The sequence below is a fragment of the Eumetopias jubatus genome, unplaced genomic scaffold (genome assembly GCF_037043125.1).
Source record: "Eumetopias jubatus isolate StellerSeaLion01/CBP00866 unplaced genomic scaffold, mEumJub1_p1.0 scaffold_3, whole genome shotgun sequence".
In the NCBI taxonomy this organism is placed as follows: domain Eukaryota; kingdom Metazoa; phylum Chordata; class Mammalia; order Carnivora; family Otariidae; genus Eumetopias; species Eumetopias jubatus.
The window spans coordinates 112,808,631-112,823,306 of NW_028274809.1; the positions used below are offsets into that span (position 1 = coordinate 112,808,631).

The 14,676-nt window shown below is 43.4% G+C and overlaps 1 protein-coding gene across 2 annotated transcripts in view; it reads left to right on the forward strand.

The window, feature by feature from the left end:
- The window catches only part of FAM168B (family with sequence similarity 168 member B), a 44,686-nt gene extending 31,109 nt beyond the window's left edge, over nt 1-13,577 (forward strand). For both annotated transcript variants that reach the window (XM_028093651.2, XM_028093652.2), the window contains exons 4-7: nt 6,310-6,452; nt 6,587-6,764; nt 8,435-8,560; nt 9,008-13,577. In XM_028093651.2, the coding sequence (XP_027949452.1) occupies nt 6,310-6,452; nt 6,587-6,764; nt 8,435-8,547 (434 nt within the window). In that variant the 3' untranslated portion in view covers nt 8,548-8,560; nt 9,008-13,577. The remainder of the gene's footprint in view (nt 1-6,309; nt 6,453-6,586; nt 6,765-8,434; nt 8,561-9,007) is intronic.
- Nucleotides 13,578-14,676: the final 1,099 nt, after the last annotated feature.

Sequence of the window (14,676 nt, forward strand, 5' to 3'; positions counted from 1 at the left end):
AAAGGCAACCTACGGAATGGGAGAAGGTATTTGCAAATGACATAATCAGATAATGGGCTAGTATCCAAGATCTATAAAGAACTTAACCAAACTAAACACCCAAAAAACAAATAATCCAGTTAAGAAATGGGCAGAAGACATGAACAGACTTTTCTCTGAGGAAAACATCCAAACGGCCAACAGACCAATGAAAAAATGCTCAATATCACTCAGCCTCAGGGAAATACAAATCAATACCACAATAATATATCACCTCACACCAGTTAGAATGGCTAAAATTAACAAGACAGGAAACAACAAATGGCAGGGATGCAGAGAAAGGGCAACCCTTTTATACTGTTGGGGGGATTGCAAGCTGGTACAGTCACTCTGGAAAACAGTATGGAGGTTCCTCAAAAGTTAAACATACAGCTACCCTACAACTCAGCAATTGCACTACTAGGTATTTACCCCAACAATACAAATGTAGTGATCTGAAGGGGCACCTGCACCTCAATGTTTATAGCAGCAGTGTCCACAATAACAAAACTGGAATGAGCTGAGATGTCTACTGGCAGATGATGAATGGATGAAGATGTGATATATATGTGTGTGTATATATATGTATATACACACACACGTAAACACAATGGAATATTAGTCATCAGAAAGGATGAATACTTCTAATTTAATTACACAGATGTGCATGCACCTGGAGTGAAATAAGTCAATCAGAATGACAATTATATGGTTTCACTCATATGTGGAATATAAGAAACAGCATAGAGGATCATAGGGGAAAGGAGGGAAGAGTGAACAGGAAATCTTCAGAGAGGGACAAAACCCGTGAGAGACTTAACTATAGGAAAGAATTGAGGGTTGCTGGAGGGGAGGTGGGCAGGGGGATGGATAACTGGGTGATGGGCATTAAGGAGGGCATGTGATGTGATGAGCACTGGGTGCTATATGCAACTGATGAATTATTGAACACTTCATCTGAAACTAATGATGTGCTATGGAATTTAAATAAAGAAATAAAACTGGTGCATTTTGGGGCACCTGGTGGCTTAGTTGGTTAAGCATCTAACTCTTGATTTTGGCTCAGGTCATGATCTCGGGGTCAGGAGATCAAGCCATGCATGGTTGGCCTCCACTCCTCAGCGGGGAGTGTGCTTGAGATACTCTCTCCCTCTGCCCCTCCTTCCCAATAAATAAGTAATCTTAAATTCCTGGGATCATTCTCTTTCTCTCCCTTAAATTAAAAACAAAATATATGTCCACTTCTAACCACAGTCCAATAATAAAAATTTTTCTAACTTTTTTTTTAAAGATTTTATTTATTTATTTGACAGAGAGAGGCAGCGAGAGAGGGAACACAAACAGGGGGAGTAGGAGAGGGAGAAGCAGGCTCCCCATGTTGCAGGGAGCCCAATGGGCTTGATCCCAGGACCCGAAGGCAGACGCTTAATGACTGATTTTAATTTTTTAATACTCAGGTGCCCCCAGGTGCCCCTAATTTTAATTTTTTATTACTCAGCCTTTTTTTTTTTTAGATTTATTTATTTAAGGGAGAGCATGTGTGAGCTTGGTCTGGGGGGCGGAGGGGGAGAGTGACAGGAGAATCTCAAGCATACTCCCCAGTGAGCGCAGAACCCGACGTGGTGCGTGATCTCAGGACCCTGAGATCATGACCTTAGCCAAAGTCAATAATCAGATGCTTAATTGACTAAGCCACCCAGATGCCTCACTTAGCTTGTTTTTTAAGGTATAATTTATGCACAAACACCCATGTATTAAGTGTTCGGTTAGACCGATTTGGCAATTGTATATACTCATGTTATCACGTCTGAAGGAAAATACCAAGCACTTTGATCATCCCAGATGCTTTTGTTCTGCCCTCTCCAAACCACCCTTCCCCTTTCTCCCACCATAGGTATATTTATAGGCTTCGTGTTGAAAATGAGATTATACAATGTGTGCTCTTCTGTGTGTCTGGTGTCTTTTAAACATTCAACATGGTGTTCAACATGGTTTGAGATTTATTCATGTTTTTTCCTTTTGATACTTAGTATTTTTTATTTGGATGTATCATTTATCCATTCTCCTTTTGATGAACGTTATTTCCCAAGTTTTGTCTATTATGAAGAAGTTTGGTGAACAATTTTTATAAGTCCTGGTGTGAATATACATTTTCATTCTTCTAGGGCAGATATCTGAGCGTGAATTGCTGGGTCCTGTGGAAAGTATTCCTCTAGCTTTATGAGCAGTTGTACTGTCTGACACTCCCATGAATTAAGTGTGAGTGAGTGAGCCCTTGTCTTGTAATGAATGAGAAATAGACACCTTTTTTTAAAAAAATTTTTTTGAAGATTTATTTATTTTAGAGGTTTAGAGAGAGGGAGGGGCAGAGGGAGAGAATCTTCAAGCAGACTCCACCCTGAGTGTGGATCCCGAAGCAGGGCTCAGTCTCATCACCCTTAGATCATGACCTGAGCCAAAACCAAGAGTTGGACACTTAACTGAGTGCTCCACCCGGGAGCCCCTCTCACTTTTAGAAAGCAGTTTTATTGAGGTATAATTTACATATACTAAAAGTTATCCTTTTAAGCAGTTGGTCTGGTGTGTTTAGACAGGGGTATACAGTTGTGTAACACCACCACAGTCAAGTGACTTCATTCCCCGAAAAGTTCCTTCATGCCCTTTGGCCCCTGACCACCACCAATCGGTTTTCTATCTTGGAATATTAGGTTGGTCTTTCCTAGAGTTTCCTATCAGTGAAGTTAGCATGCATTTTTTTAATAATTTAAAATTTTCTTAAGTAGGCTTTGTGCCCAATGTGGGGCTTGAACTCAGGACCCTGAGATCAAGAGTCAGGTGCTCCACCAACTGAGCCAGCTAGGCACCTCTCAGCATGTATCCTTATGTCTGGCTTCTTTTGCATCTTATAGTTTGAGATTTATCCCATGTTGTATGTATCAGCAGTTGTATCTTTTTGGTTGCTTACTAGTATTTTATTCTATGGATGTACCTGTTTGCTGGTGGACATTTGGTCATTATGAATAAAGCTGCTAAGAACATAGCAGTTCAGAGACCCTCTCATACCCTCCCTTGAGAATAAGCCACTCTTCTTTGTTGGGATGGGGAGTCAGGAAGAATGGGGAGCCAGACATCTTCCTGCTTAGCAAATAGACTCTAGCCACTCTTCCAGATTTTTAGCCCTGCATCAACTGGAAGCAAGTGCTGATAGTTTCCAGGTTTTGGGGAAGGGGTGTTCCTGGTAGCAGGCTGCTTCTCGGCCCTCTCCACTGTTGGCTGCGATGTAGCTATTTTGAGTCTGCCAAATCATTTTCCACTTTTGCTTTTTAGGTTCCAAAGTGTTGTCTTCTCTCCCATTCTTTGTCTGTGTGGCTTTACGTCTTTAACTTATTAATCTGATTTATTGTCACTTTGGGTGGGGACAGAGGCAAATGTATGTGTTCAGCTTGCTGTCTTAACTCAAATCTTTTTACCTTAGCCCTGGTGTTTGACAAGTTTCTCCCCTGTCCCCTTTTATTTTGCTGTAATAAACAACACCATGATGAGAATTCTTACAGTTGACTCTGTTCCAGTCCATACTTTTAATGCCAGATTGTGGCCCAGGAAGGTATACCAATTTGTATTCCCACAGGACAGGTATTTCTTTCCTATTCCTGTGTTGAGTATACTCTCAGTAGAACTTTCTCCTTTGTTTTTTCCCTTCTCTCCCAGTCCCCACAAACAAACTTGCACATCAGGTCTAGAAATGAAGTCAGATGTTTGTGGAGGATAGACAGGGCCACAGTGGTGTCAGATCTTGACTGCAGTCAGGACCGTAACATTGCTTTGTTCCTCACTGCACACGTGGTTCCTCCCGGTGCTGGGCCTGAAAGTGGGTTTGAATTAAGGCCTTTTTTTCTTTCCTTTTTAAATTTATTTTTTATTAGTTTTAGGTGTATAAACATAGTGATTTAACGTTTCTGTGTATTGCTCATTGCTTAGCATAGTCATACAGTGTTATTGTAGTATTATTGACTGTATTCCCTGTACTCTACTTTTCGTCTACATGACTGAACTTTATAACTGGACGTTTGTACCTCTTAATCCCCTTCACCTGTTTTGCCCATCACCATTCCCTCCTCCCCCAGCCCAGCAACCACTGCTTTGTTCTCTATTTTTGAGTCTGTTTGTGGTTTTTGTTTTGTTTTGTTTTTTAGATTGCACATATAAGTGAAATCACTGGATCATATGGTATTTGTCTTTCTCAGTCTGACTTATTTCACTTAACGTAATATCCTCTAGGTCCATCCATGTTGTTGCAAATGACAAGATCTCATTCTTTTTTATGACTGAGTAGTATTCCAGTGTGTGTGTGTGTGTGTGTGTGTGTGTGTGTGTGTGTGTGTGTGTGTACATGTACATATACTTGACATCATCTTTATCCATTCTATCATTGGATACTTGGGTTGCTTCCATATCTTGGCTGTTGTAAATAATGCTACAATAAACATAGGGGTGTATGTATCTTTCCAAACTAGTGTTTTCATTTTCTTTGGTTAAATACCCAATAGTGGAATTACTGGATCATGTGGTGTTTGTTTGTTTTTAACTTTTTGAGGAATGTCCATACTATTTTCTGTAGTGGCTGCACCAGTTTCATTCCCACCAGCAGTGCACCAGGGTTCCCCTTTCTCCACATCCTTACCAGCACTTATTATTTCTTGTCTTTTTGATACTAGCCATTCTGACTGGTGTGAGGTGAGATCTCATTATGGTTTTGATTTGTATTTCCCTGATGATGAGTGATGTTGACCCTCTTTTAATGTGTCTCTTAGCCACCTGGGATCTTGTTTGGAAAAATGTCTATTCAGGTCTTCTGCCCATTTCTTAACTGGATTGTTTTTTTGGTAGTGTTCTTCATGTAATTTTGGATATTAACCCCTTATCAGATTTTTCATTTGCAGATCTTGTCTCCCATTCAGTAGGTTGTCTTTTTTGTTTTGTCATGGGTTACTTTGCTGTGCAGAAGTTTGCTGTTTATTTATTTATTTATTTATTTATTTATTATTTTTAAAGATCTATTTATTTTAGAGAGAGCGAGTGCAGGAGGGAGGGACAGAGGGAGAAACCAAGCAGACTCCTTTAGTGTGGGGCCTGGAGCCGGGCAGGGGGCTCGATTCCATGACCCTGAGATCGTGACTTGAGCCAAAACCAAGAGTCGAATGCTCAATCAATTGCACCACCCAGGAGCCCCTCTGCAGAAGCTTTTTAGTTTGATGTAGTTCTAATAGTTTATTTTTGCTTTTGTTTCCCTTGCTTGAGAGATCCATAAATGTGTTGCTAAGGCCATTGTACAAGAGATTATTGCCTAGATTTTCTTTTAGGACTTTTTTAAGGTTTCAGATCTCACATTTAGGTCTTTATTCCATTTTAATTTTTGTGTGTGGTATAAGAAAGTAGTCCAGTTTCATTCTTTTGCATGTAGCTGTCCACTTTTCCCAATACCATTTATTAAACTGTCTTTTCCCCATGGTATATTCTTGCCTCCTTTGTTGTAGATTATTAATTGGCCATTTAAACATGAGTTTATTTCTGGGCTCTCTATTCTGTTCCATTGATCTATGTGTCTGTTTTTATGCTAGTACCATACTGTCTTGATGATTACATTTTTGTAATATATCTTGAAATCTGAGATTGTGATACCTCCAGCTTTGTTCTTCTTTCTCAAGATTGCTTTGGCTATTTGGGGTCTTTTGTGGTTCCATATACAAGTTTTAGGATTGTGTGTTCTAGTTCTGAGAAAAATGCTATTGGTATTTTGATAGGAATTGCATTGAATCTGTATATTGCTTTTGGTAGTAAGGACATTTTAAGGATATTCTTCCAGTTCATGAGTGTGGTGTAGCTTTCCATTTGTTTGTGTTGTCTTCCATAAGTGTGTTCTACAGTTCTCAGAGCACAGGTCTTCTTCTACTTTAGAGACTTAATTTCTCTTCTGCTACTTTTTACTAGTGTGTAGAAACACAACAGATTTCTGTATATTCGTGTCCTTCAGTTTTACTGAATTCATTTATTTTAATAGTTTCTTGGTGGAGTCTTTAGAGTTTTCTATGTGTAGTGTCATGTCATCTGCAGATAGACAGTTTTACTTCCTCCTTACCATTTTGGATGCCTTTTATTTCTTGTCTGACTGCTGTGCCTAGGACTTCCAGTACTGTGTTGAATAACAGTGGTGAGAGTGGACAGCCTTGTCTTGTTCCTGACCTTAGAGGAAAAGCTCTGGGTTTTTCACGGCCATTGGCTTCTTTGTTTCAGGTTACACTCCTGGCACACCCTACAAAGTGTCCTGTTCCCCCACCAGCGGGGCGGTGCCACCATACTCCTCCTCCCCCAACCCCTACCAGACCGCTGTGTACCCTGTGCGAAGTGCCTACCCCCAGCAGAGCCCCTACGCACAGGTAGGCCCGGGGTGTGCTGTGGGTCTCTTAATGGTGCTCACGGGCACTGTGCGTATGGGAAGGGTTGGTTCTCTCTGGGCTCTGATCCATGGGGTGTGGAGCCCTGTGGCAGTTGTCTCTCCTCTTCTCCACAGCAAGGCACGTACTACACACAGCCCCTGTACGCAGCACCCCCTCACGTCATCCACCACACCACAGTGGTGCAGCCCAATGGCATGCCGGCGACGGTGTACCCTGCTCCCATCCCTCCACCTAGAGGCAACGGCGTCACCATGGGCATGGTGGCTGGGACCACTATGGCCATGTCGGCAGGTGAGTCCTTGACCCTGGGTTGCCTGTTTTATGATGGTGTGAGAGCCAGGGGAAGGGAGAGCTCACTAATTCTTTGACCCTTGGTTTGATTTTTCATGACTCGAGTTGTATGGAAGGACATACTCGTCAGGAAAGGAACAGCATATGATCTTTTTCTTTCCCTTCCCTTCATTTCCTCCTCTTCTCCTTTCAGTTGAGAGGAGTCTGGGGTTTAGAGTGACAAGCCAAGAACCAGGTACCGTCCCTGTGGGCACGACTGGATAGTGATCTCTGTATTTGACGGGTGAGCTGAGCCCTTGGCAGTAGGGCCGAGGAGTTGCCAGTCCCCCTGAGGAGCATACCAAGCTTGAGCAGAAGGGAATTACTTTGTGTCTAGGTGGGCTGGCCCTCCTGGTACCGCCCTTTAGTGTGGGCTGTCTTTGCAGGGCAATTTGTGTGAATGTTGGTGTTTGCATAAATCTAAGAAAACTGGCTTTGTGTTAATAGTCATTAACAGCTACTTGTAGAAATCCTTTGGCATTGGTCGACTTTATTTCCCAAGGCTTCCCTTGGTCAGAAAAATAAATCACAGAGACATGAGTCTCCTGGGTAGGATGTACACATCTTCTTGGACTATGGAGCCCCTGGGGACTTGACGTAATATGTAGGGATTAGGTTACCTCCAGAGGGCATATGAGTTGTCTATGGCCGGGCGGCCAGGTACACAAGATGCACGTGTTTGCCATTGGCTGTGTTTTTTTTGTTTTTGTTTTGTTGGTATTTTTTTCTCCCAATGTTGTTTCCCCCCCCCCTTTTTTTTTTTTAATCTTGGGGAGATTGTGCCAGAGAGAAAGGTGTGTGTTTTCTGCCCAAAGTCTCCATTGTATTTGAGTTTCCCATACTTATCTGTGAAGAGACAGAAACTGCATGTTTGAGGCATGTGGAGGGAGGGATGGCAGGCTGTGGTGAGTTTTCTGTAGTTATAAGGGAATACATTATCTTCATGTACTCAGAAGCTCATGTAGTTTGGAGTCTTCCCTCTCTCCAGTTTATTACCATCTTAACCATTTTTAACTGTATATAGTTTAGTAATGTTAAGTATAGTCACATTTTTGTAAAACAGAACTTTTTCACCTTGCAGAACTGAAGGTCTGCTCATTAAATAACAATTCCACTTATCCCCCGTGCCCCTCACCCCCAGCCCAGCCCAGCCCCTGGCCACCACCGTTTACTTTGTCAGTTTGACTACTCGAGATACCTCATATAAGTGGAGTCTTTTTGGATGTATCTTTTTGTGACTGGCTTATTTTACTTAAGATAATGTCCTCAAGGTTCATCCATGTTGTAGCATGTAACCAATTTCCTTCCTTTTTAAGGCTGAATTTTTTTATTTTGTCAATTATCTGATTTCCAAAAATCATTGAGTATGTTCGTGTGAAGGGAAAACACAAAGCCTTCTATAGACATTATCATATGAGCTTGCTGTGTTCGTACAACTTTTGAGTTGTGTACAATCAGAGTTCTGACAGCACTCTAGGTCGAGACTACCCCTCCTTCTGTGTACCTCCTTCCTTTCAAAGCAGGCCGGGCCAGAGCTGTCTCGTCGGGCAGCGTGGAGCTGTGTGGTGACACAGGCTCGCCTTGTGTCTGGTGGTGCTGCCTGCCACTGAGACAGCTGCTCTTTCTTCCAGGTACCCTGCTGACCACCCACTCCCCAACTCCTGTTGCCCCTCACCCAGTCACTGTGCCCACATATCGGGCCCCAGGAACGCCCACCTACAGCTACGTGCCCCCTCAGTGGTGATCACCCTGCAAATGTAAGTGACCGGTGAAGCCTGTGTTGGCTCTTGATTAAAGTGTGTTTTTTTCAGTACAGAATGGCAAACCTAACATATTTTAAGCACTAATGAGAAAAATGCTACCTGTTAATCCAAGAGCAGTGTGGTATTTAAATTTTTGTTCTTATTGGGACTCTCTAAAGTAGAAGAAGGAAGGGAACCATGGAGTACTTGCTGTATACACTATAGACTTTGTTCCTTTCCTCTTGCATGCTCTAATCTCCTACTGCCTTCTGCAGGAAATAGGATTCTAGTTGTAACTGGAAGTCTCTCTGAGTCCACGGAACCAGGAGCAGTGGCCTCTCCTGCTGCTGCCCTTTCTGGTCCTGGTGGATTTCGTCCTCCTTGAGTTGAATGAAACACCTCCTTTTTGGAGCAACGGTGCCAGAGGCACTCTTTGTTGACTGTGTCTTTCTTCCCCGCCAGGTTTGAGGATGGAGCTGTGCAGTCACATCATGGAGGTTCCACAGCTGGTGCTGCAGGCCTCGCGCCTCCAACCCGGACTTTCTTCTTAATGCTCTCTACACTTAGCTAAACACTACTATGGCCCGGCCCAGCAGGTCCCAGCACCATTAGTCTCCAACTAACTCTGTGGGTTGGTCTTAAAGCAAATCCTGTTTTGTGGGCTGCCTGGCAATTTTTTAGCTAACTGTAATGATTAAAAGGGAGTATTAATCTATTCTGAATCATACCTAGTTGAATGCATGTTTAAAAAAACACAAAAACAAAGCTTGCTCAATCTACCTGCAGTGACTGATGCAAAACCATCATATGCAAAACCCAAAGGAATGGAAAAGCATTTTATAACTTGTATCACTAATGCACTGTTGTAATGTATGCAGAGTCTTAAAGTTAAAAGTGTTAAAGTGAATTTCTTCATAGAGTATCTGAAATCCCTTAGATGATGATTCTTCAGCCTTTGGGGTTGAGGTGGATTGCCAGTTGGTAATGTGGACTTTTGAGTTTTCAGCCATCTGTTTCTTTCACAATGACTGCACGGCAAAGGGAGAGAGTTACGGGGACAGGGAGAGTGCAGGGAGAGCCACCACTGCCGGGGACGCAGCCAGCTTACTGGACATCCCTATCTTGCCATTTAGTCTTGCGGGGCATTGTGGTATGGACATTCTTAAAGATCATCATGAAAGTGTAGAGTGTGTGGCCAGTATAGCTAGGGGCAAGAGGTGGTCTGTGTATCAGCAAAGCAATTTTCTCTGCCATTTAAGTTTTCATTACAAGCCTCTTACAGATAGAGATGAAGTTTTCTGTATCTTTACTGGAAAAGTCCTATGTAGGACTAAATTATTTTCCTGGGATGGAAGACATGTGAAGGAGAAACAGCCACACTTGTAGGAGGTATTGGCTTCTCCTTTATTTAGCACAGAAAACCATTCCTCCCACCCCGCCCCAAGAAATGTTTCAGTCCACTGAAAACATAGATAGGCATTGCTGTTCTCACCGCACCCCCCATCACCCTCCTCGCCAAAGAAGGGCAAAGATTTCAGCTGTCTGTTATGAAGAAAGTTGTATATTTAAGAACTATTAAAAGGGAACAAAACTTTATTTGAAGTTGTTTCTTGTAGACGGGCAGGGCTGTGGCTGTGTTTGGACCCATCCACTTGCTAGGGACTTGTCATCTTCTCAGAAAATTTGGAGGCTGCTCCTGGAGATGGGTCTGTGAAGATGTGAGGGAAGGGCTGGTGCCTCTTGTCTGTGAGCCTTGTCTGCCATGTCTTGTAGCTGAGGGCTCTTAGCACAAAGCAGGTATGGACAGCAAAGGGCGAGGCAGCATCAGAATGCATTTGCCTGCCAGGATTTATTTGGAAAGGATTTTGTGTTTAAAGTCTGAATATTGTACATAAGAAATGAAGAGGATTTTTTTGCCTAAATGTGCCCAACTTGTATCGATGGGAGTGTGTGTCTGTTCAGAGAGGGGGTGGGAGGGTGAGGGTTTTGTTCCCTTTCAGCAGTCTGTCAGGTGGGCGTGGGGTATGCTCCTGTTCACCCCATCATTGTTTCAAGTGTTGTGGGCTTTGGTGGGGGAGGGGACCCTGCCCCTACATCTCTGGCAGCTAGGTCAGGACTCTGGCACTGGTTTGGCATTCGGCCCCATTTGGTGAGTAGGACACCTGACCCCTGAGCCTTTGGTAACCTTATTTTTTGTAGTAAGTACCCCATAATTTTTTTTTTCACATTTTATAAGAAGTTTAGGAATATTTTTGCATGGATCATTGTAAACAGAAAATTCCTTATTCCTAATGTTTATTAACATAGTGTGCTTACTGATAAGTACTTTAAATTGCTTCATTAGCACTTAACTCACATGTGTCTGTCAGTGTGTGTGTGTGTGTGTGTGTGAACCATTTACTTCAGGCACATGGTTTGTGTCCACTTCTTCAACTCTTTGTTGGTAATTCCATCTGTATAGTAGATGGTTTGTAATAAATATCTGATAGGTTCTAAGGGTTCCAGGGCTGAACTGACCAAGTAAAAGAAAAGTCAGTTTCCCCAGTTTAGTGTAATAGATTAAGAGAAAATACAATTTTAATGTATGCTTTAGTAAAGCCCTAAACATCAAAATGGGTGCACACATGCACATAAACACACACACACACACAAAACTACGTGTAAGGGGGTGGAGTTATTTGAATTGAGGCAAGATAGAAGTTATAGATGCTTCATTGGGCTTGCTTGAGACATGGCACACACAGGGTGAGCGTTTTCACAAGCACTGAATTAAATGGTGTTTTTGAGAGCAAGAAGGGTGGGTTGCATTTTGCCCCCTTTTATATCAGCTTCATAAACACTTTCCCCCTTATAATTTTTTTTAATCTTTTTTTCCTTTTATGAAGGTGAGTTTTGGGAGACTTTATCAAATACTTTTGCATTATGGAATACATCTCTGGAAATCTTCAATTTTGAACCTATCAGGGCATCAACTATCAAATATAATGAAAGGTAGATCTTGCCTAGCAGGTAAGAATCTGGACATACGAATAGTAGCAAAACTATCATAGGTTGTAATTTTAACAGCATTTAATTCCAGTAAAATTAATTAAGGAATAGACTTCTGTTATAAATTTGCATAATTTGATATCCCAAGCATAATAATGGAACATTCAGAGAAACTTTGCCTTTCTTTTTGTATGTGACATTCCTAATTTGAGAGTCTTTCGGCTGAATTATGGTTCTTTCAGAAGTGGAGATAGGCAAGCGAAGGACCTAATTCCTCTAAACATGAACGTCATCATGGGTATTTAAAAAAAAAATTGTTCTGCAGCCTCTCTGCTAAGGTTTAGGAGGTCTCTTTGCTTATGGAAATTTTGTTAGGATCTGGGCTAGGTGACTTGAGTGTTTAGTGAAGAGCATTGGTCCCATCAGCTTGCTGCCTCTGTGAAGTGAAGCCAACATCACGGCCAGGGCCATTCATGGTGATAGGGATGGAGGCCGGGCGCTTCCAGAACCTTTTATGTATCGTGTTAAATCTTTTCAGAACATTCTTGTTGGTGTGGTTATTAGGCCAACCAGTTGCTGTTCTGTGACTCTATTTCTTGAGTGCTATGCAAATGCAGTATTTATAGGACATGAGGGAGGTCTTGAGCCTCCAACCGGGGCACCTGGTTGGCAGGCATCTTGCCCTTCCCACGCTGGGCATACAGTGCGTTGCTCCATCTGGTGGCACCATCACTTCTATAATGAGAGGAAATACATTCTTAAGGCACTTTGGCTATGCTGCTATATGGCACATGGGTTTCTGTGAGTGTGCCTGCCAGCCGGTGGTGAAAGGTGGCACATGCCAACCACATCAACATTGGGGCCCACTTCCAAAAGGAAATCCAGACTTTTTCAGTTCTTGGAAACAGTTGGAAACAGTATTTCTCTGACCAGTTGGGCCACCTTCTCCCTATCTGGCAGCTAATGGCTGGATACCCCATTCATTGCCAACGGACAGGACAGGATGCCTGTCTGACCCCTCAGCAGCAGGCTCATGGGCAGTTTTAAGGCTGAGTGACTTGAGGGCGGGGGGCAGCTTCTGGTTCTTCTCTCTGGTGCTTTCTAAGGGTGGGTGGGGGTGTCTCTATAGAGGAGTGTGGTTGGCTCAGGGGAAGGGCAGACTGCTTAGCTTCTCTCTAGCACATCTCAAGTGTTTGTGTTTTTTCCCTGAGCTGTTTATTACTCAGCCTGAGCTTTCTGAAGGTGCATCAGACTTTTTTGAACAGACTTGCAGATGACCTGCTGCAGAGGAGGGTCTGATCTTTTTGGGTTGAAAGTTGCAAAGTTGATGTTACATGTTTTAGAGGATTTGTCTCCTCCCCCCACCCCTAGCATGCAGCCCACCCACCCCCTCATTCATTTGAAGAACAGAAAACCCTAGGGTAACCTTATTTGAATCCCCAGGACTAAAGTTCACTTACTTGGGACAGGGAGACAGAGGAGAGGCAGGTGTCTGTTCAGGAAGCCTGCAGAGGGCTTCAGGAGACCCGCACTCGCAGGGCTGGTGTGTTGGAGATGACAGGTGTCTCTCGTTTGGGCCTCCTGAGCCTTGTAAGTATCCCACGGGCCCTCGTGCAGACTAGTGGTCAGTAAAATAGGCTCTGCTGGACTCCTGGCAGGGTTGCTGTGATGGAGGAGAGGCCCCAAGGAGCCACATGGGCTGTGACTGACTAGGAAATGGTTCCTTTTTTTTTTTTTTTAATGATTTTTAAATACTGTTTTTTTAGACCGTTCTTTTGGTACTTTTTTTAAGCTTAAGTCAGCGTTGTCTTCCAGTGTTAAAGGCATCCCTCACCTCTGCATTGAACTTACGGTGTCAATACAAAGGAATGGAACATCCATCCTGAGCCAGTTCCATTATGTGTAAATTCATACTATTTTAATTTTTTATGCAATCTGATGAGTAGATGAGCTCAGATTTAAAATTCTTAAAAGCACGTTTATTGTAACAAGAATTGTTATGTATTAATACTGCAGTTTTCAATAAAGATTGACTTGTGTTGCATGTTGTGATTTTTTAAAAAATTTTTTCCCCTGTAGGTTTTATCTCGAGGTGGCATGGCCTGGCTGGGAAGTGGTATAGATTCTTTCAAGTTAGGAAATCCAGGGTTTGGGGACAGAGGACCTTGTGGTGCTCAGCCCCGGTGACCTTGTGTGGCACCGACATCTCAGTGTGTAAGGGTGTGTGGAGGCAGCAGGTTGTGGGGACTCTTTCCCCCGGGGGAAGGGGAGGGAAGCTGGCCCTGTTCATCTTCTGGTCCTGTGGCCTGGCTCATCCTGGGAGGACGCATTCTCCATTTCGCTGAGGAGGATGCTAAGATTCAGAAAGATTGCAGACTTCCTGTTCCCCAAATTGACATTTGCCAACTTCAGCTAAACATCGAACTCGGGGAGCAGCCAGGGAAGCTTCCAGGCCTGAATAGGTTGGAGGAGCCACACCAGGACAGCTCCCAGGCCACACATTGTCCTCCCAGCTCCTTCTGAGCTTCTGAAATACTTCCCCCATCACCTTTGCTTCTGTCCACCAAAGCTCTGAGGGCATGGTCTGCAGATAAGTGAGCTCCCACCACACTGGGTGATGCTGGACTCTTCCTTTCTGTTGAAGGAAAGGAAGGCCCAGGGCAGAGACCGGTATAAGAGGTACAGGAAGGATGGGGCATGCAAAGAAGAAAATACACAGACACAAATGGAAAAACAAGGGCTGGCAGCCAGGTTATTTTTCGTAAGTTTCTTTATGAAATTAAATGTGGTTTCTGGCTTGGAGAAGGTATAGTGCAAGAGTGACTGACTGTACATGCTGCTGAATTCCCGTGGGCCAGAGGGGCAGCTCAGTGTTCCACACCCACAAGCCAGGTCCTGGCTCTACTCATGGGGAACCCTTCTCAGTGGGACGTGGGCTTCCCTCTAACTCACATGTCCACCGGCCTCTGGGTTGGTGGGTCAGTCCTTGATGCTGGGCCACAGAATTCAGTCCTTATGGCTTCTCACGCTCACTTAGGGTAAGGCAATCTTTCTGTGTCACTGATAACAATTCTTTTTCCCCATTGTTAGAAAAACAGCACAATCCAAACAAAAAAACCGGGACCAGGTTCTGGAGTCAACCC